General features: G+C 44.7%; 1 protein-coding gene across 1 annotated transcript in view; it reads right to left on the reverse strand.

Annotated features, from left to right (window-relative positions):
* EMC3 (ER membrane protein complex subunit 3) overlaps positions 1-26,053 on the reverse strand; it is a 154,227-nt gene that overhangs the window by 88,432 nt on the left and 39,742 nt on the right. Inside the window, exon 4 of the mRNA XM_086938827.1 lies at positions 8,343-8,436. Coding sequence (XP_086794953.1) covers positions 8,343-8,436 — 94 coding nt within the window. The remainder of the gene's footprint in view (positions 1-8,342; positions 8,437-26,053) is intronic.

Consider the following 26,053-nt stretch of genomic DNA (forward strand, 5'->3'; position numbering starts at 1 on the left):
ATAGCAGCGAGATTAGGAGGTTGTCCAGAATAGTGGAAAATGTCATTAACATCACTACTGACATCTTGGCCAATCTTACGGTTGAGCTTCAGGAGACCAGGCTCATTGCGCTCCAAAACCGTATGGTTTTGGACGTTATCTTGGCTGATCGAGGCGGAGCATGCCGAGTGATTGGCAGCTCCTGCTGTGTGTATATTCCAGACTCCGCCCCCACTGTTCATTTGGCCATTCAAAAGCTGCATCGCATAGTGTCCGAATTGCATACTGACAACGGGTCCTGGTCACTGTCCGGCTGGTTCTGGGGGCTCTTGTTCACCTGGGGATGGAAATTGTTGTTGATCTTGGGTGGAGCAGCTGGTGTTATTTTTACCTGTTGCATCCTGATACAATGTGGTCCGGCTTGTTGCTCCTATTGCGCTTCCAGAGTAATGACTCTGTGCGTCCCTGCCCCAGTTCCCGCCAAGATTCAGATGCTACAACAGGAGATTCATGAATTAATGGCCATTAACGAGGAGGTTTTCAGAGATTAATGCCTGCCTTTTTCATTTAGCTGGCGTCGGTCGAGTCAAGCAAGTGTAAAACGTGCAAAACGGTGTAGGTTAGAAATCTGAAATACTGCAATACGGTTTTATGCTAGTGTTTGCGTATGTGTGCTAAGTAATTTAGATACATCATGCTAATTCTAAAGTATTGATTATATGCTTTGCATAACCAGAAATCAATTCCGGTTCCTCAGTATTATTGTTGCTGGTGAGATACATTTCTGGTTTCCTTGTCCCTGTATTCTTCTGGTTTAGATGATTTCTCAGAAATGTAACCCATTCTTGCTCAGTTAGTGGAGATGTAACCGCCTGTTTGTTTGGTCTAACAAGTCCATTGATGATTTTCCAGAATTCTCTTGGGTTCTTTTGTTTACTAGCATGGAATATTTTAGCCCAAATTGCCTGTTTTGCTTGGTTTTTCTCAATCCATATTAATTTCTTCAGATATTGGTTTATGATTTCAATTCGCCCAAAGCTTCTTCTTTTACACCTTGTTTCTTTGTTCGTCTGATGATCTTATTCTGGGCTCTTTTTAACTTAGTTATTGCATATGGGAGGTTTATATAGGATTCCTTTTCCTTATTTTCCTCTTTACGATACTTTTTATTCCATTTTCTTTGTGATTGCGATTGGGGTTTGACCACCTTCTTGGTAAAGTTCACCCATTGCTCTATCACGGTTTCCGCTGTTGTATCTTTAAAACAAATCTCCAAGAGACTCTCCACATGTTCATTCATTATTTCTCTGTTTCCTACATTCCAAAACAGTTTTTTATAGTTTGTTGTTCCAATGCACCCCTGGACAGTTTGGTATGCTTGATTTGTAGTGCTTTTATTGTTCAATGTTATTATCTGCTGACAGTGATTACTGTCTGTTGCTTTCTGTAACTCATATGAGATAATGTTCTGAAACATGCTTAGTGACGTCATGGTATAATCGATCCTGGACTTTGCGTTATACCCAAAATAACTATATTCTGGTGGCACATCTGTTTTAAATCGTCCGTTAAGAATGCGAAGACCAATTGCTTCCATATCTTTAACAAGTTGTGTACCCATTTTTTTCGTAGTGGAAATGTTCTCTTTTCCTAGTTCCTGATGGGGAATTGACCATTGATGGTCTTGTGATTGAGTTATATTGTCTCTTATATGAGATGACATTAAGTTTAAATTAAAATCCCCAGTAATCAGGTAGTCTGCTATAGGATCGTCCAACATTTGGTTAATTAAAAGATTGTTCATGGTTGCACAGGTTGATTCCCTACTCGTATGTGTTGGCTGGATATATATGTTAATTAAGTACAGGGATTTGGATTCTTGGTTTGATGTTTTAAAGTTCAATTTAACTATTAGGATGTGCTTACTACCAGAATCAATTTGCTCATGGTTTGCCCGTATGGAGTTAAAAATAAAAATTGCCTGGCCCCCACTCGGGCGACCAAATTTATGCGTTTTATTCGCGTTTATATAGTACGCTGCATATCCGTGTAGCATAAATGGATCGGTTTCCCATGTTTCTTGTAATAGGATAATCTGACATGGACACACTATTGAGTCTATTTGTGCACTATGGATCTTTCTTCCTAATCCATTAATGTTCCACGAACACATTCTTATTTGTCCCCTCTCATTGTTATTCACGGGTTCTTGCTCGATTCTGTCGGCTCATTGTTCGCTGTTACTATGTAATGCCATGTTTATCCAATTTTCATTTATTTCTAAGTTCCTTTCTATATTCCTTTGTGGAGTTGTGGCTCCTAATTTCATAGAGGATCTACCAAGTTCATTTTTAGTACTGAAACTATCTGTTTGTCTGATTTATCGTGATTTGGTTTTATTTCTTCCATAGTAAACGGAGTCGGGTATACCTCTGGGATTTGTTTAGTTACTGATATACCTCAGGCTTTTAATGTTGTATACTCACTCAGAATCTGTTCGGCTATTGTTGATGATATTAGTGTTATTAGTGTGGGGTCCTGGTGGCTTTCTTTCCCTGGTATAAACTCAATTGAGACAATATCTTCACTGACAATATTAGATAATGATGCCATTGATTTGAATAATCTGAGTAAATTTCAACGGTTTAATATATCGTTCCTACCTCTAGACTCGAATTCCGGTGAAAATATAAGTTGTTCATTGTTTTTGGGTGCTTGGTGATTTACGGCCTCAATTGCTTTAGATTGCCTAGATTTGTAGGTAATTCTTTTTACACCTTCCCTAATTTCAATATACAGATGCTCCCCTTCGTGCAGTTTTGTAGACCTTATCTCCTCCTCCCTTGCTGTTATTTCAGGATTTTTTTCTCTTATTTCCTTAGCACTGAGTTTGATGAGGAATAGTAATTTGGGTTGATTTAATTGGGCTCCCATCAATCCTTTTTTTAAGGATAAAATTAATTGGAAATCTTTCTTCTTCTTCCTTTCGCTTTACGTGTTGAGTTGCTGTACGGGGTCGGTTATCTAGGGTCGAGATGGCCACACGGTCTTCAGGTGCTCTACTTGCTTGCCGAGTTGCGCCAAGCGGTGGATTATCTAGGGTCCCAGTGGCCACAAGCTCTTCTACTACTCTACTTTCCTCCGTCATAGGATTTTCAGTTTGATTTAGTGTGGCCCCGTTTATCGGACACATTCCGCTTGATGGTTTTTGTCCAAAGATGGGGAAATATTTGGTTCTACCATCTTGAGTTGCATCAGTTGTTATTAATATCTGCTCATTATCAGGTCTTATAGAAACACATTGTTTGGATTTTTTCGTTTTTCCTTGTTTTACGTATTTTCTTTCTTTGACATCATAGTGAAGCCATCCGTATCCTTATCATTATACATCTGTTCCTCTTTTTTTTCCTTACTACTTGTTGCATCTCCAGTTTGTTCCGATGCTTGCAGAACTGGTAGTTTTAGTGTTTCACCCTGTAGTTTTGCTGTAGTTTGTTGCTTTGTTAATGCTATTATTTCTGGGCCTTCAGGAATTTCAGTCACCTTCATATTCTTGTTTTCTTTCTTTTCCGTAGTCATAAAAGTTTTCGTACTGACTTTCTCATTATTCTTTTGAATGTCCCTTTTAGTGTCTTCAATTATAGAAGACAAAACTTCTGGTAATGCTGCTAATTTGTCGATAATGGGTAGGTATATACATTCCGTGGTCGTTTTTTCATTATCTCTCTGTGCTCTAGTTATCAGATCATTAAGTTGGGCAAGTTTATTATCAATCCCCACAACAGTATTTGCTATAATTTTTAGAAGATCAATTTGTATATACATTTTACTTGATTAGTATTGAAGTGCCTCAAGAGTGAGAGTCGAGGTTTCGTAGTAAATATCCCAAGTTATCCCAGATCATTTTTGCTTAGTTCCCAGTTGGATGTTATGTGGGGTGTCGCCATTAAGATGTTTGTTATCCTGGGCGATTATACGTTCCGCTTTAAGATTATCCTTTACATTTTCATCTGGGTCGTTAGTTTCTTTTTTTCCCACCTCATCTTCCTCAAGTGGCATGAGTTGTTTTATTTTTTCCTTATCAGTGTCTTTGTAAGTGACATTCTCAGACTTGGCAGTATGTTGTCCCAATTGATTGCTTATTTCCTCAGGTGTTAAAAACATCCTTTTCTTGATTTCTACATTGACTTCTATAGGAATCCTTGTTGGGTTTTGTTCCATCCTGACTCCCTGGTATGGGTGATCGGCTCCAGGAGATTTTAGGTCTAGATCATTTGTAGAGCAGTTTACATCCTCAGCCATTGTCTCTGATGTTGTATCATAAGTATACATTTCTTTTGAATTTTCTCGCTGTATTGTCCCTTGCAGTTGAGTTCCAGCCATTATATCTTGGTCTGTGATTTGGAATTCATCACTATTTTGATCAAGTTGAGCAATTTGTTTATTAGTTGTTTTTTTACATATAGGTTTAATGGGGGTCTGTAATTTATCCTTTTCCGCTTCCAATCCCACTGACATTAAAGCTCCAGTTGGGTCCTTCCTAAATTGAAATTTGACCGGTATTTTACCGGATTTCTCGAACATCCATGCTATTGGAGAGATTAAAGACTGATTCAGCCCTGGAGTATTTGATTTTAACTTTTTGGATACCATAGAGTGTTGTGTTCTCTTTGTGTGTTTTGTTGCTAATCCTAGTGTCCTCACCTTTCCAGAACGCGAATTTCTAGAATTATGTGTCACCTTTTGTCTACGTATTTTTCCTGTTGTACTCTGCCACTATTATCAATCAATTATAACCAATGGTCACAGATCAATAGGGAACTCACCCTATTATTCAACCTTTTAGCTGATTCGACCTCCCCAGCCTGTGTGCACTTTCTTCCCGCAGATTCAGTCACCAAGTGCTGATGTAGCACCAGTAAGGCGTTGTTGGAGTTGCAAACACTGCTCAACACCCAACACAGCAACACAAAAAAAATCAGTTGCAGATGTAGTATTCAAATGTCCAGCGAATGTCCAGAAGCAGGGGTCTGCCGATACAAAGGCACCAGCCGGGTGGTCTAGCAGTGGAGATCAGAGGTCGAGCAAGATAGGTGGCTATGGGACACACACTCCTCCTAGAAAATGACTCAGGCCACAGTGACTCCTAGTGGTTCTAGACAGCAAAGTTACAATAGTGTTATTCCTGGCCCCCTTCTTGAACCTCTTGAACTCCTTGAACTTATGTCTTTGTTACAGTGTACGTTGTACAACGCCAGGGTCTGTCATAGTTTTCTTTGTATTTTTTTGTATTCACCCTTTCCTCCCTTTGGCTATGTAGCCCCCCCACGACACCAGAGACTATTGCTCACCTCTGTCGTGGTCGTGATCGTGGTCTTGATCGAGGTCGTATTCATGGACGTGCTCTGGGATCTGGGACGTGATTTGAACGTGATCTGGGATCCGTGGTCGCAGTCCTTTCACAATTTCACAATTTCCAAATTTTCCGTATAGCCGAATCCAAGGCATATCCTAGGGTATTACCATTACTAGACTGTTGCCCATGTGCCAAAAGTTTTGCCACTGCCAAAAGTTCAGCCACTGTCACTGCCACTATCACAGCCTGGCATGGCCGCCCAAACCCCCCTCTGCTTCTGGTCTCGCTACCACCAGTCTGACGTCCCGAGGCCGCAAGGGAGACTGGCCTACTCTGAAGCCAAAAAGCCAGTGGTGCGTGTAAAAGCGGGGGTAGGCGCTGTAAGGCCGCAGGCAGCAGGGCTGATAGGCAACAAGGCAGCAAGGCAGGGGCAGCGGGTCATCTCTTCACAGCTCCAAACAGCTCCTGTAACCGACGTGCTCACCGGTGCGTGTGAGAGCAGGGGCGGGAGCGTGGGCATGGGCAGAAGGGGTTTTCTTGAGGACCACTAACTGAACCAAAATGCCCGAACCTAAGCCCAAACCCGGCGGCTCCCGGCAGCTCCTCGCTGGCGTTGTTTTTTTGGCGACGGTTAATGGCTCCTCGTCGTCTCCGACTCCGCCGTTCTGTGCTTTGTGCACTGCAGCTGTGACGGAACTGCTCTCTACCGGGCCTCTAGTGATCGCCGCTCACCCTGTAGACTGAACACCTTATTCTTAGTAAGTGATCTCGCCTGGCACAGTACCAGCACTACACAGTGTCCTTTTCTCTTCCTCAACTCAGGTTGCTTGTGTGGCAATTGCTTTCAGATGCCAGTGAAAGGGGTGTCTATAAACAGCAACAGAGATGCACTAAAAAGCTGCCATGCGGTGCTCGTGACCCTTCAACATTCCTTAGCAAGCCAAGGTGCTGAAGTAACAGACACAGGCACACTATCTTAAAGGACCTCATACAAACTTGTAACACTGTTTGAGTGCTTGTGTTTTCTTTGATAACAGTTGTACATTCTGTTTCTAAGGATCCAGTGTGTAAGTCCCACCTTGGGTAGTAGAGTGTGTGTAACCTGATAGCAACATCCCTCTGAACTAAAAATATTTTTTGACATACTATACCCACAACTAACATAGGTCTACCTATAAGGAGTGTGAATAACAAACCACTACTACCCCCTTTTTTATATTTACATTTTTAGGGGAGCTGAACTGTACACATGTTGGATACACCTTGATGTATCCAACTAACCGCAAAGATGCACAGGGTAGTAGTAACGAGTGATTGTGCAATGTAAATCGAAACATATATTTTTGAGTAATGGCGCAAATATGAACGTTCAGTAAGGATTAATGAGAAGTGCAGTCAGGATAGCTGAGAAATCATGTAAATCAAGAGCTAAGATTACTGAGTGATACTGCAAATTGTAGCATATACTAAGGATTAATGAGTGACGATGCAAATGTAGGCATGCAGCCAAGACTTTTAAGTGGGCAAATATGAACATGTGCTCAAGATGATTAAGTGTAGCAATGTGCACATTCATTATGGATGACTGATTGATGGGCACATTTAAGTACAAATTAAGAATTAGTGAGTAAAGGGGCAAATCTAAACATGTAGTTAAGACTGGTTAATGAGGTTGCAAATCTGAAGACATTAAGCATTGCTGAATTATGGGGCAAATATAAACCTGCATGATGGTTATAATTCTTTTTTTAATTCATGGCTACAAATTAAAAAATAGATTTAAATACTACAAATTATATAAACACTCCACAAAAAAACAATGATAATAAAACTTTAGAATAAAGAGCTATGGAAATAAAAACCATATAGTTCATCACAATACAATCAATCACAATTCATATCTTATCTAAGCTATAGCTCACCTTAATGATAGTTATAATTCTTTACTGACAGTAGGAAGCTGTGGTTTGCTGATACCCACTCCTGTGAGATGGTATCGCTGACATAATAAGGAGGTTTCAGACAGCATTAGAGCTGTCTGAGACCTTAGCCTGAAGGATTGGTGGAACTGGTCTGCATTATCAATGTGATCACTCACCCATTCATCCACTCACCCACGTACCCACCCAGGCAGTCCTCCATCTATGCGTTCCTACTCTTCCATCTATGCATTCATCCATGAGTTTACTCACCCAATAAATATTCAATCAGTCAATCATGGACTCTCATCCATCCAACTGAAAGGTAAAAAACGTGTCAACATTTTAAGCACGAAATTTATAGGACTTGCTCTCTAGAAAAGTTAACTGAAGCTCTGGATATCAGTGACGGCATAAGGATTTTGGAGGCCCAGGGCCAACCGTATTTTGGGGGGCCCCTGTTCTGAACAGTTTTGAATGTATGATCCAATTTCATATCGTTCATGCACTGGTCGAAATTCTAAATGTGTTTACTTCGAAATATATTCAAGGATTTTGATGTGTGTTTTCAATATTTTAACACAGCAGCAGCTCACCAATATTACTGCAAATAGTCTCTGTAACACGCTTCCATTTCTCATATGTGAGGTCCTGTTTTGATCTTAAAAGAAACTTTATGGAGGTTGAATGAAACACAAATAGAAAAAAATTTCTGCAAAATATCTGTAACAAACTCTCACATAACACCCATATTAAAAATAAATTAAAGGAAAACAATGTAAAACAATCTCTTAAAGAACTATTCAAGTTCACCAGGGCAAGACTCTCTGCAGGACAGAGCTGTCTCTATCAGCCACCCTCTCCCAAACAGCTGAGGCCCTGGGCCAGAGCCCACTTTGCCCATGCCTCTGCTGGATATAACTTGTATTATTCTCTTCAGCTCCTTACCCAGGGAAAAGTTTATTAATGTTATCTTAACCTAGAAAGTTGTAATGTGTATGCGTTTAAAGTTTAAGCATAATATTTCAGTTCAGAGGTTGTTTTTCAATCAAATAATTATAAAAAGAAAAGTACTGCACTTCACCAACCTGTCATCGGAGAAGGTGGCACTACCTTCCTCTTTGTTGTTTTGAAGAATCCATCTTCAGGATTATTGAAGAAAAATTTGCGCACAAGGAAAGACTAAAAACAAAGACAACAAAAAGTAAAGCATAAGACACAAGCAGCCTAGACGTAAGCTAGTTAACAGGATATCAGAACAAATTGGAGAATTATCTATGCAAAGTCACCTTTTTTGCTAATGCAAAATGGGCAAGAACTAAATAAACATAAAAAACAAGCACTGACAAAGCCAACAGGGCTCACCTATGCAAGAGCTACTGGCTTTAGCCAAGTGTTTCAGCCATCATGGACACCAGTGCGGCTGGGCTGCTGTTTAGCATGGCTAAAAGTTAGTGGAGTTGGGTAGATTGGAGTGGCGTAGATTGGGGTAGAGGGGTCGATTGGGGTGGAGTGGGATGGATTGGGTAGAGTGGGATGGATTGGGGTAGATTGTTGTGGGTGGAGTAGACTGAGATAGAGTGGAGTGGGGAGTTGGGTACATTAGCGTGGTAGATTGGAGTGGGGTACACTGGGGTGAATTGGGGTAGACTACAGTAGGTTAAACCTGGGTAGACTGGGATATACTGGGGTAGACTGTGGAAGAGTGTATTAGGGAGGATTGCAGTAGACTAGAGTGGAGTCGGGTAGATTGGAGTGTAGTAGATTATAGTAGAGTAAAATGGAGTGGGGTAGCTTGGTGTGGGTATATTGGGTAGAGTAGAGTGGGGTAGATTGGAGTGGTGTGGGGAATATTGGGCTAGGTGGAGTAGATTGGCGTGGGGTTTATTGAATTGTCGTAGATTGGGGTGAAGTGAAGCAGATTGGGGTGGATCAGGGTAGAGAGGGATATAATGGGGTAGAGTGGAGTGCAGAGGAGTGGGGTAAATTAGGGCGGCATAGGGTGGATTGGAGTGGGGTAGATTAGGGTTGATTGCAGTGGAGTTGGCTAGAGTAGAGTGGGGTAGATTAGGGTGGGGTGGATTCGTTATGGTGGGGTAGATTGGAGTGGAGTACATTGGAGTGGGGCTGATTAGATAGGGTAGATTGGAGTAGGGTAGTTCGGAGTAGGGTGGATTGGAGTGGAGTGAGTTAGGTTGGCCTGGAGTTGGGTAGATCTGGGTGGGACGTAGTAGACTGGAAAAAAGTGGGTTTGAGTACATTGGATAGAGTAGAATGGAGTGGGGTAGATCGGGTAGAGTGGAATGGAGGATGGTGGATTGAGGTAGAGTGGGGTCGGGTAGATTGGGTGGGTTGGAGAGGGTAGATTGGAGTGCGGTACAATGGACTGAGTTAGAGTGGAGTGGGTGGCGAGGAGTAGGACAGATTGAAGTGGAGTGGGGAATATTAGCTTGCAGTGGGGTAGATTGGGCGTAATAGAGCAAGGTAGATTGGAAAAGAATGGAGTGGGGGAGACCAAAGAGGGAAGATTGGAGTAGGGTAGGGTAGATTAGGGTGGGGTGGGGTGGATTTGGGGTAGAGTGGTGTAGAGTGGATTGGAGTGGCGTTGATAGAGGTAGATTGGAGTGGGGTAGATTTGGGTAGAGAGGAGTGTGGTAGAGTGGAGAGAAATAGGGTAGAGTGGGTGGACTGGAGTGTGGTAGATAGGAGTGTGGTAGATTGTGGGAGTGGGTAAATTAGAATGGAGTGGGGTAGATTGGAGTGGACAGGAGTTAGATAGATTGCAGGGGAAAATGGGGTAAAATGGGGTGGAGTGGGGTAAATTGGACTAGGGCCGATTTCTTTTACTACTGTATAATAAACTCTGTGTTTGTTAGGTAGAGCCTGGGCAGGGCATTCGCTGCACTGCAAGGCGTGCTGCATTAGAGTATGGGCGCGAAGCCCCTACCACTCTCTGCCCTTATTTGTCATTGGCTTGTGTCGCTGTCCTTCGTAAATGCTTGTTTCGGATTCGTAAATAGGCTTGTTAGTCCCTCCTTAGCACCACCTGGTCTTCATTTGTAACCTCCCATGAGGACTGGCCCTTTTACTTCTGTTGTTACACGACATGGCTTATTTGGTCTGTATTATAAGCACTATTTTCTTTAATGAGTTTCACCTACTGCAGGCAGGATGTGCTTTCCTGCAAGCCCTGCGTGCGTTCACTTTCCAAGCAGCTGAGACAATGGCTGCCACTTCTTTGAAGTGAAATAGGTCTCATAATGCGAGAACTATTTCGGCTCGGCTTTCCCTGTTAGTTTTTTGTCTCGCCCATCTCTACATTCAGCAGCTGTCAGGTGACCTCTTACAGAGCCACTGAGGTTATCCTGAAAACCGGTTTGGATTTTTGTATTCAGTGGCTTGTGGATCCCAGCCAGATATGAGGGTGTAAAAACCGACGAAGAAAAGGTCATTCATGTCACTGGGAAAAATAAGAAATATCAGAAGCATATGCAAGAATACTTATTTTGGCTCTTCGTTCTCGTTAAATTAACAGTGGGCCTGTTGTTGTTTGGCTCCACGAGGAATCTTTCTGATGAAAGGCACTATCATTGCTGCTCAGCCCTGCAGTGGGACACAAATCCGTTTACCTCATTTCCAATCAGCCAGCTGCTTAATTGCCGTGCACCAGCCCTTCACTAGATCAATGGCGCACATATCCATCACCTAAAACGCAGACGCCAAACTGAAGAGGTGGGAAGGCCGCGGGTTAGCAGGAGTGTTCTTCAGGTGGCAGGAACAGAATCACGAATAGTCTATAGTTCGCAAGGGAGCCGTTTTCTGTTTGGACAAACTTCAGATATTTTCGTTTGCTTGAAGGAAGTTTCTTTTCTTTTTGACAGATCTGTGGAAACCCACTGGAATGCTTATATATTACAAGCCCGTTGTTCATTCAAATCACTAGGGCCGTGCACCAGGTTTGTTTTTTGAAGCCAAAAGCGAGATGTATTGTTTAGACAAATCTTAAAACCTTCACTTTGTATACTATCTTTTCATCTCGCTTTTTTTCCCGAATGCTCCTTAGCAGTCGGGCTGCGTATATGACAAAGCAAAAACTTTTATTAAAAAATGCCTGGTTTTACAACTAAAATATCAACGCTTTGCTTAAGGCAACTTAGGAACAAAGCAAATCCAAACCCTTCTTAAGAGTGAATGCCCTATGCGGATTTCTGCAAAAGTTAGTAAATGTGGCAGGTGAGTGGTGTAATGAAAAATGGTGTCTCCCCCTATAATGTGATGAGAGGCGCCTGACTCTCCCATATCTTGCAGTACAGCTATTCATTGGCATTGAGCTGAATGGGGGGCCCCATGAAAGTTTGTGTGTCCTCTGAAGGGCCAATGGACCCCTTCATCGCAGGGGCAGCAGGGACCGTTGTTAGGCCCCCGGTAGTAGGCTGAGCAGAATTACAGCTAGATTACAGATAGTATACAGTTTAAATAACATGTCCTCTTCTATTTTATCTACGCTATGGGATTGAAAGAATCAGCCCCGGAGATGTGTGCGCTTACATTTGAAACGTAGCGTTTCTTCTCAATGCGTTTCTTGAATATAAACTCATCAGTTCAACAGTTCTTCAAGATTCGGTTATTTATTCAATTCATAGTTCATCCATTACTTCATGGTGCAATTTATGCAAAATTCCATAGTGCTCAATTTCAATGAAACAATGTTTTTGATACCCAATGCATTTCGGGTCATATATCGACCCTTCTTCAGGGGTATGCTCAGCAACGCGACGGACGCCGATGGCTTACAGCCGACTACTCTGATACTTCCTAGTTCGTGCTTAATGGAAAAGTTCAATCCCTACTGTAGGGCTCTGACAGACACAGTGCAACACAGGCACTGACAGACACAGCGCAACGGATGTTGTAGCACACCGCCAAATAATCATCAGAATTCGTCAAAATAATTTACATTGAACTTAGGCTGAGGAGTGCACTGAGATACAAAACTACAATCTCTTCTATTTTGTGACATCAACTGAACTTATCAAATATATTTCAGTGTATTCCAGAAAAAGAAGTCCCCTTAAGTAAAGGCAATTCTGGCACCTTATTGAAGGAAGGGAACAGAGGCCATTTTTCTGGAATAGGTAACAAACACTCCTCTGTGTAGTTGCCAGGTCTCCTCTTTGACGAATAAAGGTTTTTTTAGGTCGAGCCTGGCAGCACATGCGCTGCTCTGCGAGGCATGCTGTATTCAAATATGGACATGAAGCTCCGCCTACTCTCCGCCCATATTTTTCATTGGCTTGTTTCATTGTCCTATGTAAATGCTGGCTTCCGATTCATTAATAGGCTTATTAGTCCCTCCTTAGTATCGCCTTGTCTTTATTTGTAAAGTCCCCTGAGAACTAGCCCTTTTACTTCTGTTCTTACACATTATCTCTTATTGTCTTATTTAGTCTATAAGAAATATTTTCTTTAATGAGTTTCTCCTACTGCACGGACAACATGCTTTCATGCACTATTCACTTTCCAAGCAGCCCTGGACAAAGGCGGCTGCTTCTTTGAAATGAAATAGGTCTCACATTTACAAGAGATTGAGCAATTGGCATTGTAAATGACAATGCATTTTATTTATATGTTAATTATCAAAACAGATACATAAAAGGCATTGTCATTTACAATGCCAATAGTTTAAACTCTCGCAAATGCGAGACCTATTGCATTGCAAATGCTTGTTCTCTTTGCCTGAACTAGTCTGATTTTGTTTCCTGCTGTTTCCATGCCGCTCCCCCACCGCCACTCGTTCCTACCGCCGTTTTATTTCCCCAATCTTGTCCTGCTTCCCGCCTAAAGTGAGCCACGTCCACCGCCCAGGACCTACTTAATGGAGGCCGCAGCGCGGCTGCGCAGCAGATGTGCTAACGCGTCAAAGGCCAGCCCATCTGCACCCTTCCATGCCTATACTGTGCCCAGCTCCAGGAGCCCTGGCTCTCCCCCCACCAGTTGCTACACCGCCACCGAGCTCCGAGCCCTGGACCCAACAACAACAGATGCTGCAGCAATACACAATAGGACGTTTTGCCTGACAGCACTGCTGCTTCACCTGCAAAACCAGAGCACCAGCACATACGTCTACAACTGCTACACCAACCAAAACCACCCCAGACCAGCTTTCTGCCTCCTGCTCAACGCACAATCTCTCTGCAAACATGCCACAGAGATCTGGGACACCATCACCTCCCTCACCCAAACGTCATCTTCCTCACCAAGACCTTGCTCAACCATGCATCTGCACCTGACACTGCCTCAGCAAATTCCAACGGCTATAAGATAACACACCAACGTGGAATAGCCATGATCCACAAGCAAACCATCCTCTGTACCGCCACCGCAGACAACATCACTGCGATCATGGAACATCTCAACATCCAACTCCACACCAATGGCAAAACCACCATCAAAGAAATCCTTGTCTAAAGACCTATAGGACCACACCCTAGCTTCTGCAACTCCATTCCAGATTTCATCTCCCCGCTCCCACCTGACTCCAAGCACTGCATCTTCCTCAGAGACCTCAACGACTCTGACAACACCAACACCACCAACCTCCTCAAAATCATTAACACCCTCGGCCTCACACAACTAGTCATCAACCCCACACACATCGCAGGACACACACTCAGCCCCATGTGCATGGCCAGCAATAGAGTCAAGTACATCCACGTCACCAAACTCACCTGGACAGAACACGCCATCATCCACTTCACCATCACAAGTCCCTCTGGCACCACGCACCTTTCACTGAAGCTGGGGAAAACTATCAGCGAGCCAGTGGATGGACGCCCACAGCTCCTCCCATCTGAACTCCTGAACCGACCTAGAGCAGGCCTTTAAGAAATTGTCCGCCTGGATCACTGAATGCGCCCACAGAGTCGCCCCCATCAAGCCTGCGAAAAAGACCCTTCAAACAGGCTAGCCGATACACCATGAAACTAAGAGCTACAAAATGCAACTGCAAGCAACTTGAAAGAAGATGGTGCCCAGGCAAGGACACCACAGAGCAAACTGCCTTCAAAACATTGCTCAGCCAATACCACCAACTCCTGAAAGGTAACACCCTTGCCATCCACATTGAGGCCAGTTCCCACCGTAGTAAAGAACTATTCAACATCGTCAGAGACTTCTCTGACCCCATTGGCTCCGAAAACTTCATCACCCCCTCCCAGGAACTCTGTGATACCCTGGCAGACTTATTTATTTATTTATTAAATGCATTTCTAAAGCGCACTATCATCTGACAGGCTTCTTGGCGCTCGTAACTCAGTCTGACCACCTCCGCAAGAACTTACTGTAGCTAGGCCCTAGTTCTTAAGAAATAACCATGTTTTTAGATTCCTTCTGAATGGCAGGAGATCACTGATTTGTCTCAGCTCAAGAGGTAAGGTGTTCCAGAGCTTTGCAGCAGCGATCCCAAATGATCTACCCCCCGCTCTGACTTTTTTTAAACGGGGGACTTTTATCAGTTTTGCCCTGGATGAACGCAAAGTTCGACCAGGGACGTACCATTCAAATTTACGTTTAAGGGAAATAGGACCCCTTCCGTACAAGGCTTTAAAGACTAGGCAAAGTGAGTTAAACTTAATTCTTTGTACCACAGGGAGACAATGCAGCTCCGCCAAGGCCCCAGAGGCGGAGGACCGTCTCGACCAGCCTAGTACCAACTTAGCTGCGGTTGATTGCATCCTCTGCATCCTATCCAATAAAAATTTTGGAGAATCAAGGAGCAAGGCATTGCAGTAATCAACTCAACTAAGTATGGTGCTCCGTGCTATCAAGGAGCACGCCATATGGGGTAACAGAGGAAAGATCTTCCTAAGAGAGCGCATAATGGCCAAACAACAGCCCACCACTTTCGTGACATGCGCCTCTAGGGAGAATTTACAATTAAATGTCACACCCAGGTTGCGAACTGTCTTAACAGGCTGGCCAAGGTTGGGGGATTCTGGGGGCCAAAAATTACTGGGCAGCACAGAGGGAGTCTTGCCCATAGCACAGTAAAGCACCTCTGTTTCAGCTACATTAAATTGTAGTGAATTTTCCCTCAACCACTGCGACATGTCTCGCAGGCAGCTGTGAAACCCCTCTAAAGAAGTTGACCGCTCTCCCTCGAGGGAGAGAATTAATTGCGTCATCCGCGTAATTAATGATCTTGATGTTATAACGCTAGATGACCGCCATCAGGGGTCTCATATAGACATTAAAAAGAATAGGGCTAATGGCCGAGCCCTGTGGCACGCCATGTGAGACACAGGTATAGGCGGATTGATAGGGGGAGAGGGACACTGCCTGCTGCTTCCCTGATAAAAAGGAGTGGAACCACCTAAGGGCACAGCCCGTCACTCCCACCTCTCTCAGCCGACTCAGAAGGATATTGTGGTTAACCGCATCGAAGGCGGCAGACAGGTCAAGCAGAATAAGAACTGCTGCCTGATCCCTGTCTGCCCGGCCCCGAAGCTCGTCCATCACGGTCACCAAGGCTGTCTAAGTGCCGTTCTTCCACGACAATATCTCCAACATCTACAAAAACTTCAAGCCCTAACACACTGCCACCAACAGCCTCATCACTCCCATAGATGGACACCCGACCACCTGCTAACCACCTGGGACCAGCTCACTACTCAAAACACCACTGCCATCATGAACTCCATCCACTCAGGAGCTCCTATGGACCCCTGTCGGCAACACATTTTCAATCTGGGAAACAAGTCGATCAGTAACAAACTCGCCACCTTCCTCAACGTATCGATCTCCATGTCTACCTTCTCTGATAAATGGAAACATGCTGAAGTCAAACCCCTCCTCAAGAAACAGTCTGCCGACCCCCAACATACTCAAGAACTTCTGTTCAATCACTCTGCTCCCCTTTCCCATCAAGGTCCTCGAAAAAGCCATCAGTCACCACCTAATGAAACACCTGGAGAACAGCGATCTTCTGGACATCTTCGATTCTTGATTCTGTACCAACCACAGCACCAAAACCACCTTCATCACTGCCACCGACGACATCAGAGCCCTCCTGGACTGAGGGGAAGTGGCGACCCTGATCCTCCTCGACTCTCAGCACCATTCAACACAATATCTTACCACACCCCTATCTAGGGGTTCCACCATATCCGAATTCAAGGAGACGTCCTCAGATGGATCGCCTCCATCCTCACCAGAAGAACTCAAAGAATCCACTTTCCTCCCTTCACCCCCAAACACAAGAACATCATCTGCAGCGTTCCTCAAGTCTCATCCCTCAGCAGCACCCTGTTCAATACTTACATGACCATCATTGTCAGAACCCATGAACTAAACTTTATTTCCTACGCCAACGACACCCAGCACATCCTCTCGCTATAAGAAGAGCCCGCCACTACAAGGGGCAACTGCCACAGGTGCAGGACGAGCATCGCCAACTGGATGAAAGACAACTGCCTGAAATTCAACACAGACAAAACAGAAGTACTGATCTTCGGGAACAGCATCTCCCCATGGAACAACTAGCACCCTTATCCACGCCAATAGACCATGCCCGCAACCTCAGACAGCAAGCTTACCATGAAAAACTAGATCAACGATGTCTCCTACGCCTGCTCTGCAAGATCTTCAAATGGATCCCAGTCAGCACCAGGCGAACAGTCACCCAAGTCCTAGTCACCAACAGGCTAGACTACAGCAACGCAAACCTATGCAAGAATCATATCGCACCTCCGAAGAGAATACAGATTATACAGAATTCTGCAGTCACCCAAGTCCTAGTCACCAACAGGCTAGACTACAGCAAAGCAAACCTATGCAAGAAACACATCGCACCTCCGAAAAGAGTACAGATTATACAGAATTCTGCAGCCAGACTCATCCTCGACCTTCCCAAATGGACCCACAGCAACCCCCACTTCAGAAAACAACACTGGCTCCACATTAAGAAGAGCCGTCACTTCAAGATACACTCACAAGACCATACACAACCAAGGACCAGCATACATCAACCGCCGCCTGAACTTCCACCCACCCTCCAGACCCCTGTGCTCTGCCTCCCTTCTCCTCGCTTTCTCCCCTCACATAAGTCAAAGACACAGCGGGGGTCGTTTCTTTTCCTACCTTGCAACCAAGTCCTGGAAAGACTTCCCTCTGCACCTCCAGACCTCATCCTCTCTGATGGCATTCAGAAGAGAACACAAGACATGGCTGTTCGACTGAGCCTCTGCAGCAACATACTCACTGGGGATACCCTAACAATGATTAGTCGCACTATACAAGTCTGACTGATTGAGACTGAGTGGAGTTGGGTAGATTGGAGTGGTGTGGGTTTGATTGAGGTACACTGGAGGGGGAAGACTAGAGTGTATAGGAGCAGAGTGGGGTGGGGTTGACTGGGTTAGAGTGAGTGAAATGGGGTAGAGTGGAGTAGGGTATATTGGGGTAAGGTGGAGTGGAGTGGGGTTGATTGTAGTGGAGTGGGGTTGATTAGATCACAGTGGATTGGGATAGATTGAGAGTGGAGTAGACTGAAGTGGGGTTGGGGTAGACTGGGGAGGGGTGCAGTGGGTTTACTGGGGTGGGGCAGATTAGAGTGGGGTAGAGTGGAATAGATTGAGTGGGGTAGAGTGGGTAGATTGGAGTGGGGTGGGTACATTTGAATGGGGTAGAGTGGAGTGGGGTGGGGTAAGGTAGACTGGGTGGAGTGAAGTAGGGTATATTGGAGTGGAGTAGATTGTAGCACAGTGGGGTGGAGTAGATTGGGGAACCTTGGAGTGGAGTGGGATAGATTTGAGCGGAGTGGGGTAGAGGGAAGTAGGTTAAGTGTTGTGGGGTGGCATAGCGTGTTGTGTCGTGGAGTGAGTGGCATAGATTGGAGTGGCATTGAGTCAAATGGCGTAGAGTGACACGAGTGTTGCATAATGGAGTGGAGTGGTGGGGCATAGAGTGGAACAGAATAGTGCGGAGTGGTGTAGTGTGGAGTATGCATGGTGTGGTAGGGCATTGCCATGAAGGGCAGCACATTTTCAACTGAAATGACCATTACAATTGCACCAAAATACGGGTTTACTGCACACAAACGATAATGTGTACAAATGGCATCACCTAGTGTATTGATTGTATTATTCAAATATCCTTCCACTACACTTCAGAATTACTAAAAAAAAATTGTTTCATTTTTACTTATTTGGATACATTCTGAAACATCTGCACAGTTCAATTTTTTGTGTGCTAGAAAAAAACAAGAATTTGCAATGCAATAGGTTTCACATTTGGCAGAATTAGAGCAATTGGCAAAATAAATCATAATAGGCCAGATGTAGGACACCATTACCGGTCGGTAACGGTCGATTTCGGCCGTTACCGACCGGTATTTGGTGTTTGACATGTAGGGGGCCTAAATATTATAGAATCAGTAAATTTACCGATTCGGTAAATTTACCGATTCTGTAAATCAAGATGTAGGTGGCACTTAAAACAGTGCCACAGGCCCTTAAAACAGTGCCACAGGCCCTTAAGAATTTGTTATTTACCACCAAATACTATTTGATAGTAAATAACGAATTCCTGTGTACATGCACATCTGTGCATGTACACCTGTGCCATGTGACACACATACATGCCCTTAGGGCCTGAATCAGGGGTGCAACAGGGTGTCAAAGTGACACCCTGTCCCCCTTGTCAATTCGGTAATTTTACTGAATCGGTATTTACCGATTCGGTAATTGCCATTGGTTCCTATGGGCCTCAAGGCCCATAGGAATCAATGGCAATTACCGAATCGGTAAATACCGTTTCGGTAATTACCGAATTTTAAAGATTCGGTAAAAAGTTTGGTAAAAATACCTACATTGCATTTACCGATTTGTAAATACCGAATCGGTAAAATTCGGTATTTACGAGTCTGTAAATGCCATTTACCTACATCTAGCCCAATGTCCTTTATCTATGTGTTTGCCTTTGGGACCTTACCTTATACATGTTTAGCCATGCAGCACATTATCCATTACCTCTGCATACACCAACCGATCGGAAGGTGCACTGCAGACAGAGTATTGCTTAACATAATGGAGCAGACGAAGCATGCTCAGTGTACAAAGATGTACCTTCAAAGAGGCGGCAATGGCACCAATGCACAGATAGATGTCCCTTCTGAAAGCTGCCAGAGAAAGACCCTATGCCACCAGGTGTCCCATCTGGTTGAAGTAAAGCAAGCTGCAATACAACTGCTGGTCCATAGATGGAGTGTTAAGTGGAACACAGCAGACTCACGTTTTTAATACATTTCACCTATGAACCATAAATTGTAGGTAAAGGGGTGCATAGAGTTGGAGTCACGAGGAGTGGAGTTTTACAGTTTAAAGTAGTAGTTTGAAATGGCAACGCTACCACTTCTGGAGATTGAGGTAGTGTGTTTTCAGAGCATAGTCAGAATTGTGGACGCATGAAACATTCATAGTACAGGTGCGGAATACGGCCATTTGGCCAACTTAAAACCAAAATATGCAGAGAGGGGTAAGAAACATAGTAATACTAACTTGCGCTCATGGCCTGCCGTAGTCTAGGAAGACACTGTACCATTTTGATCCAAGGATGAGCTGGTTGTCAGTGTGTTTGAAAAGCAGATTAACACAAAAGTTTGTGAAGATCACAAGACGGCTGGACACATTTGCTGCTTGAAGCTGGAAACACACCATGTTACGTAGTATGGATGCTCTGAAGTCACCAGCGTTAGCTTAAAGCAGCCTAAAAAGCAGGTTACCCAAGCTCCAAACATAATCAGAGAGAATTGGAGGCCAGGCTGCAGTGACAGCATGCATGTATATCCCTCTCAGTCTGTTGGTGCGTGCTGCATGTACCACAGCTAGGCGGCTGGGGGTGGGATAAACTGAGCCCTACAGCCTCCAACTTTGTACTTCTTGCATAGATACAGAAGAGCACACCGCCTGGAGCTAAGAGCAAACCGCCTCTGACATGCCAGGCAATAGTACGCCCCTTCCTCCGTGGCAGGAGTTGCAGACTGCCCCCACCCAAACAAGTAGCGAAAACTATTGAACAAGCTTCGTGGATTTACATATGTGATGGATAGCAGCAAGGGCAGCGATTCCTGTCACAGGGACTTGAGAGGTGGGTGGGACTCTCAGTGAAGAATGCAGCCATTAGTGGAGCTCACTCGATGCACACACAAAGAGTAGAGGGGGGAAACGCTGCGTTTGTGCTCTGAGGGTGAAGGTAGGGCTTTTAACGTGAACCAGGAGGGGGAAAGAAATAGAGCATGAGAACGGCTGATTTTGAAGTTTGAAGGTGAGCACAAAGAAGAAAGGAAAAGCAGCCATCAGCTGAGTAAGAGCGCTGCTCGGGGACAGCTACAAAAAAATAGTGTTCACAAGTGTAATAAATAACATGCAGTGTTAGAGCCCATGTAACAGGGGTAGTCCTTATGGGAGGTTACAAAATTTGAAAAGGATCGACTAGTAAGCTAATTCGCCAATCAAAAGCTGGTATTTACAAAGGACTGTAAGAGAAGCCAATAGAAATGAGGGGAGGGGCTTCAAGCCCATATTCTAGATAGAGGATGTCTCGAAGATACATCACATGCTCTGCTGAAGCGAGACCTTAAAAAGCACATCCTACACCCTCTCCTCTTACATGGATACTGAGCAGGACTGTCACATAAAGCCACTCACTTTGAAGTCAAAGAAAGGAATGTAAACACAAATCTTAAAGAGGCTATTGCCCCCCATGTCCTGGTTGCAGACAATTTCCTCTTAGTAGGGGACTTTAACTTCCATGCGGAGCTTCTATCCAACCCTCACTCAAGTGACCTTATAAACAGTCTTAACGTCTTAGGACTCTCTCAACAAGTTGTGGGCCCTACTCACTCGGCAGGACATACTCTGGATTTACTCTTGACAAATTCCCCCCTACTAGAAATCGACCTACCTTTCCCTATTCTATGGTCGGACCATTATGTGATAAGGTTCCGCCTGCAGGATTCATTAAGTGTACTCCCATCCTTGAATAAAATCAAATTAAGTCGACCTTGGAACAAGATCAATCCAAAGTCCTTTGCTGCCAACTTCTCCACCATCTCTCTGTCTGAACTGGCCAATCCCAATCATGCCGCCAGAGGTCTCGATCTTGCCATCGCCACTACTCTTGATCTCATTGCCCCAAGAAACAAACCAAATGCCCCATTAAACTCTCACCCTGGTTCTCCCCTAAACTTAAGATTGACAAACTTGTCGTCAGGAAGTTTGAATGTAAGTGGAGAAGCACTAAAGACAGTAGTGACAAACATCACTATAAAACTACTCATCGGCTACACATGAATCATATAGCCGAGGCCAAAAAAGAATACTTAGGCAATAGAATCACCCTTGCAGCTAATTCACAGAAGGAACTTTACAATGTCGTCAAGGAATTCACCAACCCTCCCTCCTGTCAACAACCGCAAATTGCTTCCCAGGAGTGGGTGAATTCCCTTTCCACCTTCTTTGTCAAAAAGATTAATGATATTCACATGCTATTTCCCCAATTATCCGACATCATACCTAGTGGGAGTAATTTTGACTCCCTATCTCTACATACTGTCCCCTTCCCTGACTTCTGTACAGTTTCAGAGGACGAAGTACTGTCCACTCTTAATCGTATTAAATCAGGTTCACCTACCGATCCCGCCTCTGCACAAGTCCTATCCAAAATTGGCCCGTTTTCCTCCCATACCTTACTGCACTATTCAACCACTCCCTGTCGCAGTCTATGGTCCCCACCCTCTAGAAAGAGGCCATTTTCAGACCCATTTTAAAAAAGCCTTCTGCTGATCCCAAGCAGCTATCCAATTACTGACCAATAACCCTTTTACCATTATTTAGCAAACTTCTGGAGTATTTGGTTAATAGCCAACTTACCCATCACCTGGAAAATAATCAACTACTGGATCCCTCCCAATCAGGACCGAAACGGCCCTACTCGAAATGGTCGACAATATCAGACTTTCCTTGGACGCCAGACAATCAGCTATACTGGTCTTACTTGACCTGTCGGCTGCCTTCGACACCATCTCACATGGCATCCTTCTTGATCGGCTGTGCGTATCTGGTGTAGAAGGCGCAGCCCTGAACTGGCTCAGGAGCTTTCTGATTGACAGCTCCTCTAAAGTTCAAATAGGAGACTTCTCCTTGGATAGCCAATCTATCGACAAAGGTGTCCCACAGGGTTCAATCTTGAGCCCTACGTTGTTCAATCTGTACGTGTCACCCTTAGCCAAACGTATTAATTCCTTTGGGTTTCAAACAGAGTCTTATGCAGATGACACTCAGCTGTTAATCACCATGGGATCTGATGTCCCTGAGACCAAAAAGCATTTCAAACTCTGTATGATAGCCATAAACAATTGGATGACAAACAACCACCTTCTCCTTCATGCCAATAAAACAGAGATTCTGCTCTTTGGGGGCGCCGCCAAACTATGGAACAACGACTGGTGGCCCCCTATCCTAGGAGCATGTCTCCACCCAAGACAGCTGCGCGCAACCTTGGTGTAATTCTAAACTCCAAACTTTCTATGTCAGATCACATCAACAATCTGGTCCGCATTTGCCTCGTGACTTATGCGCAGTCTCAGAAAAATATTAAAGTGGATCCCACTTTCCTCCCGCATGCCCCTAGTACAGGGACTAATTATTAATCGCCTGGACTATGGTAACTCTTTTCTTGCCTCTGCTAATGTAGAACTCCTGGCCAAGCTCCAGGTCATGCAGAATACAGCGGCCAGATTAGTCCTTAATCTACCTCCGCTTTCTCCTTCTGCACTCTAAGGACCCTTCACTGGCTTCCAATCAAAAAGAGGATCCATTTCAAACTTTGCTGTCTGGTGTATAAGACGCTTAATAACAAAGGACCTAGCGGAAAAAACTCTTTATACACCAACAGGCAAGAACCCTTAGGTCCAATAGCAAATACCTTCTGACAGTGCCGTAGGTCTGCACCGTCAGAAATGGTGGTAGATCTTTCTCCTGGGTAGCACCCGAAACTTGGAATAAACTGCCTTTATCCCTTCGCCTGGAAGCAGATCACAAGAAGTTCCGTAGACTTCTCAAAACCTGGCTATTCCAGCGGTCACGTTTTCTGTCTGTCCTGAGTACTAGCAAGCGCTATGAGACCTTTGTGGTGATATATGCGCTCTATAAATACCAAATACAAAGCTCCCTCGGAAGAGAGAGCTTGACATTTGACCTCAGTCTTGAATGCACAGTAAATGTGACAAGAGAAGAACAAGATGCAAAGGCATGTTTACAGAAAGTGAGTTCATGGAAGAATACGAAAAATAAGGCTGGCCAGCCTAGAGCAAATAAAGCCAGCAAATAGGAAGCCAGAAAATGTGAGTTACAGACCAAAAAGCCAATGGTAAGCAGCAGGCGGAATGCATTCCTAGGTCACTCTTCTGAATGGCCCCAAAATGTCTTTAGCAAACTAGACAGCTGCATTGGCTGATAGGCTTTGACCTAAATAAAGTGTGCAACGAAGCAGCTGTGTCATAATACAAGTGAATGCATACATAAAGATGTTTGATCATACCTGCATAACCACACACACACGCTTAGGGAATGACACAGGTACCAGGTTTTTAGGTCTCGTCCTATTCCATTCCGCAAGGAATGAATAGGACGAGACTATTGGGGCTAAACTAAGAGCTAAACTAAGCTCTGAAAAATGCGGATTTCCAGAAGTGCATGTGGTCTCGTGAACGTGCTTCTATCTGCCTGCCTCGCATCACCACAAGAAAGCCATTTGTTGCTTGTTCATAATTCTTTAACGGCCGCGAGGCCGAGTGTGCTTCAAAGGGATTCGCTCACTTCTCCTCCCCCCTCACCGAGAGCTTCACATTTCAAAGAGCTCTCCCCCGCCTCCTCTCCCCGCCCCACTCTGACTTCACATTCTTTCTTCCTCTTTTTTTTTCTTTCTGTAACGTCCTGGCTCTGTTTTTCTTAGTCTCTGTCTTTCTTTTGCTTTCTCTCTTTTATGCCTCTCTGCCTCCCTTTTATTTCCTCATCTTTCTCTAGCCATCTGTCACTCTGATGCTCTTTCCCTGTCTCTCCATCTGTCTTTCTCTGCCACTTCCCGTCTGTCTTCTTTCTCCCTCTCTCTGTATCTTTGTGTATCATTGTGTCTGACTTTCTCTCTTGTCCCTATCTTTGACTTTTGTCCTGCTCTGCCTGTCTTTCATTATCTTTCTCTGTCCATATCTGGAATTCCTAATTTCTGTCCCTGATTTTCTTTCTTTCGACATCTCCCTCTCCCGCCACCCCGCCCTGCTGTTTAGTTCTCTCTCTTCCAGGCACCGAGCTATGGGTGTTCTTAATGTCACGGACAAGCTACAAATGTTCGGTGCTAAGTGTTATTTTTGTGGTGCACGTGTAGTGAAAAACGTATGACGTGAACTGATGTGAATGACGGGCAGTAACACTGCAGAGCTTTCAGTGCTTACTTTTTGTGTTACTTTCAAACTGGAAAGCTTTGGTTGTGAACATTCACCCATTTTTTTAAATAAAGTCATTTTTGATTTTTGTTTCACGAGCTTCTCAAGCACTCTGCTGGCTCTGAAGGGACACAAGTGTTTTTATGGTTACTTCTTTCCCCACACCCGCATGGATAGTAGTCATTTTGTTGGCAAAAGTGTTTGGCACAGAAGCATGGAAACACTTCTGTAGTCAAATGGATTTAGCAGGTGGTATTAGTTTCACATTCTGATGGAAGGCCAACTTTGAAAGTAGGTACTTGCGTTAGTCCCACCTCATCAAAGTTATGTGACCTCATCAAAGTTATGTGTTTAAGGACAGTTGTGTGTTCTTCCTTTCCCCATAATTCCCTTGTTTCCCTTGTTTTTCTGCCCTTCTGCCCTCTGTTAGACTTGCTTTTTGTGCCTTAGACTCGTTTTTTGTGCCTTTCTGCCCCTATTAGACTCGTTTTTTCCCTTGTTTGTCTGCCCTATGCCCTCTGTTAGACCCGTTTTTTGTGCCCTTCTGCCCCTGTTAGACTCTTTTTTTGAGCCTTTCTGACCCTGTTAGACTCGTTTTTTGTGCCTTTCTGCCCCTATTAGACTCGTTTTTTCCCTGGTTTCCCTTGTTTTTCTGCCCTTCTGCCCTCTGTTAGACCCTTTTTTTTTTGCCCTTCTGCCCCTGTTAGACTTGCTTTTTGTGCCCTTCTTCCCTCTGTTAAGACTCGTTTTTTTCCCCTTGCAACCCCAGCATCACTCAGCGCAACCCCAGCACCACTCAGCGCAACCCCTGCATCACTCAGCGCGACCCCTGCATCACTCAGCGCGACCCCTGCATCACTCAGCGCGACCCCTGCATCACTCAGCGCAACCCCTGCATCACTCAGCGTAACCCCTGCATCACTCAGCGCAACCCCTGCATCACTCAGCGCAACCCCTGCATCACTCAGCGCAACCCCTGCATCACTCAGCGCAACCCCTGCATCACTCAGCGCAACCCCTGCATCACTCAGCGCAACCCCTGCTTCACTCAGCGCAACCCCTGCTTCACTCAGCACAACCCCTGCTTCACTCAGCACAACCCCTGCTTCACTCAGCACAACCCTTCTTCACTCAGCACAACCCCTGCTTCACTCAGCGCAACCCTTGTATCACTCAGCGCAGCCCCTGCATCACTCAGCGCAACCGCTGCATCACTCAGCGCAACCGCTGCATCACTCAGCGCAACCGCTGCATCACTCAGCGCAACCGCTGCATCACTCTGCGCCATCACAGCATCAATCT

The sequence above is a fragment of the Lissotriton vulgaris genome, chromosome 9 (genome assembly GCF_964263255.1).
Source record: "Lissotriton vulgaris chromosome 9, aLisVul1.2, whole genome shotgun sequence".
Taxonomy (NCBI): Eukaryota; Metazoa; Chordata; class Amphibia; order Caudata; family Salamandridae; genus Lissotriton; species Lissotriton vulgaris.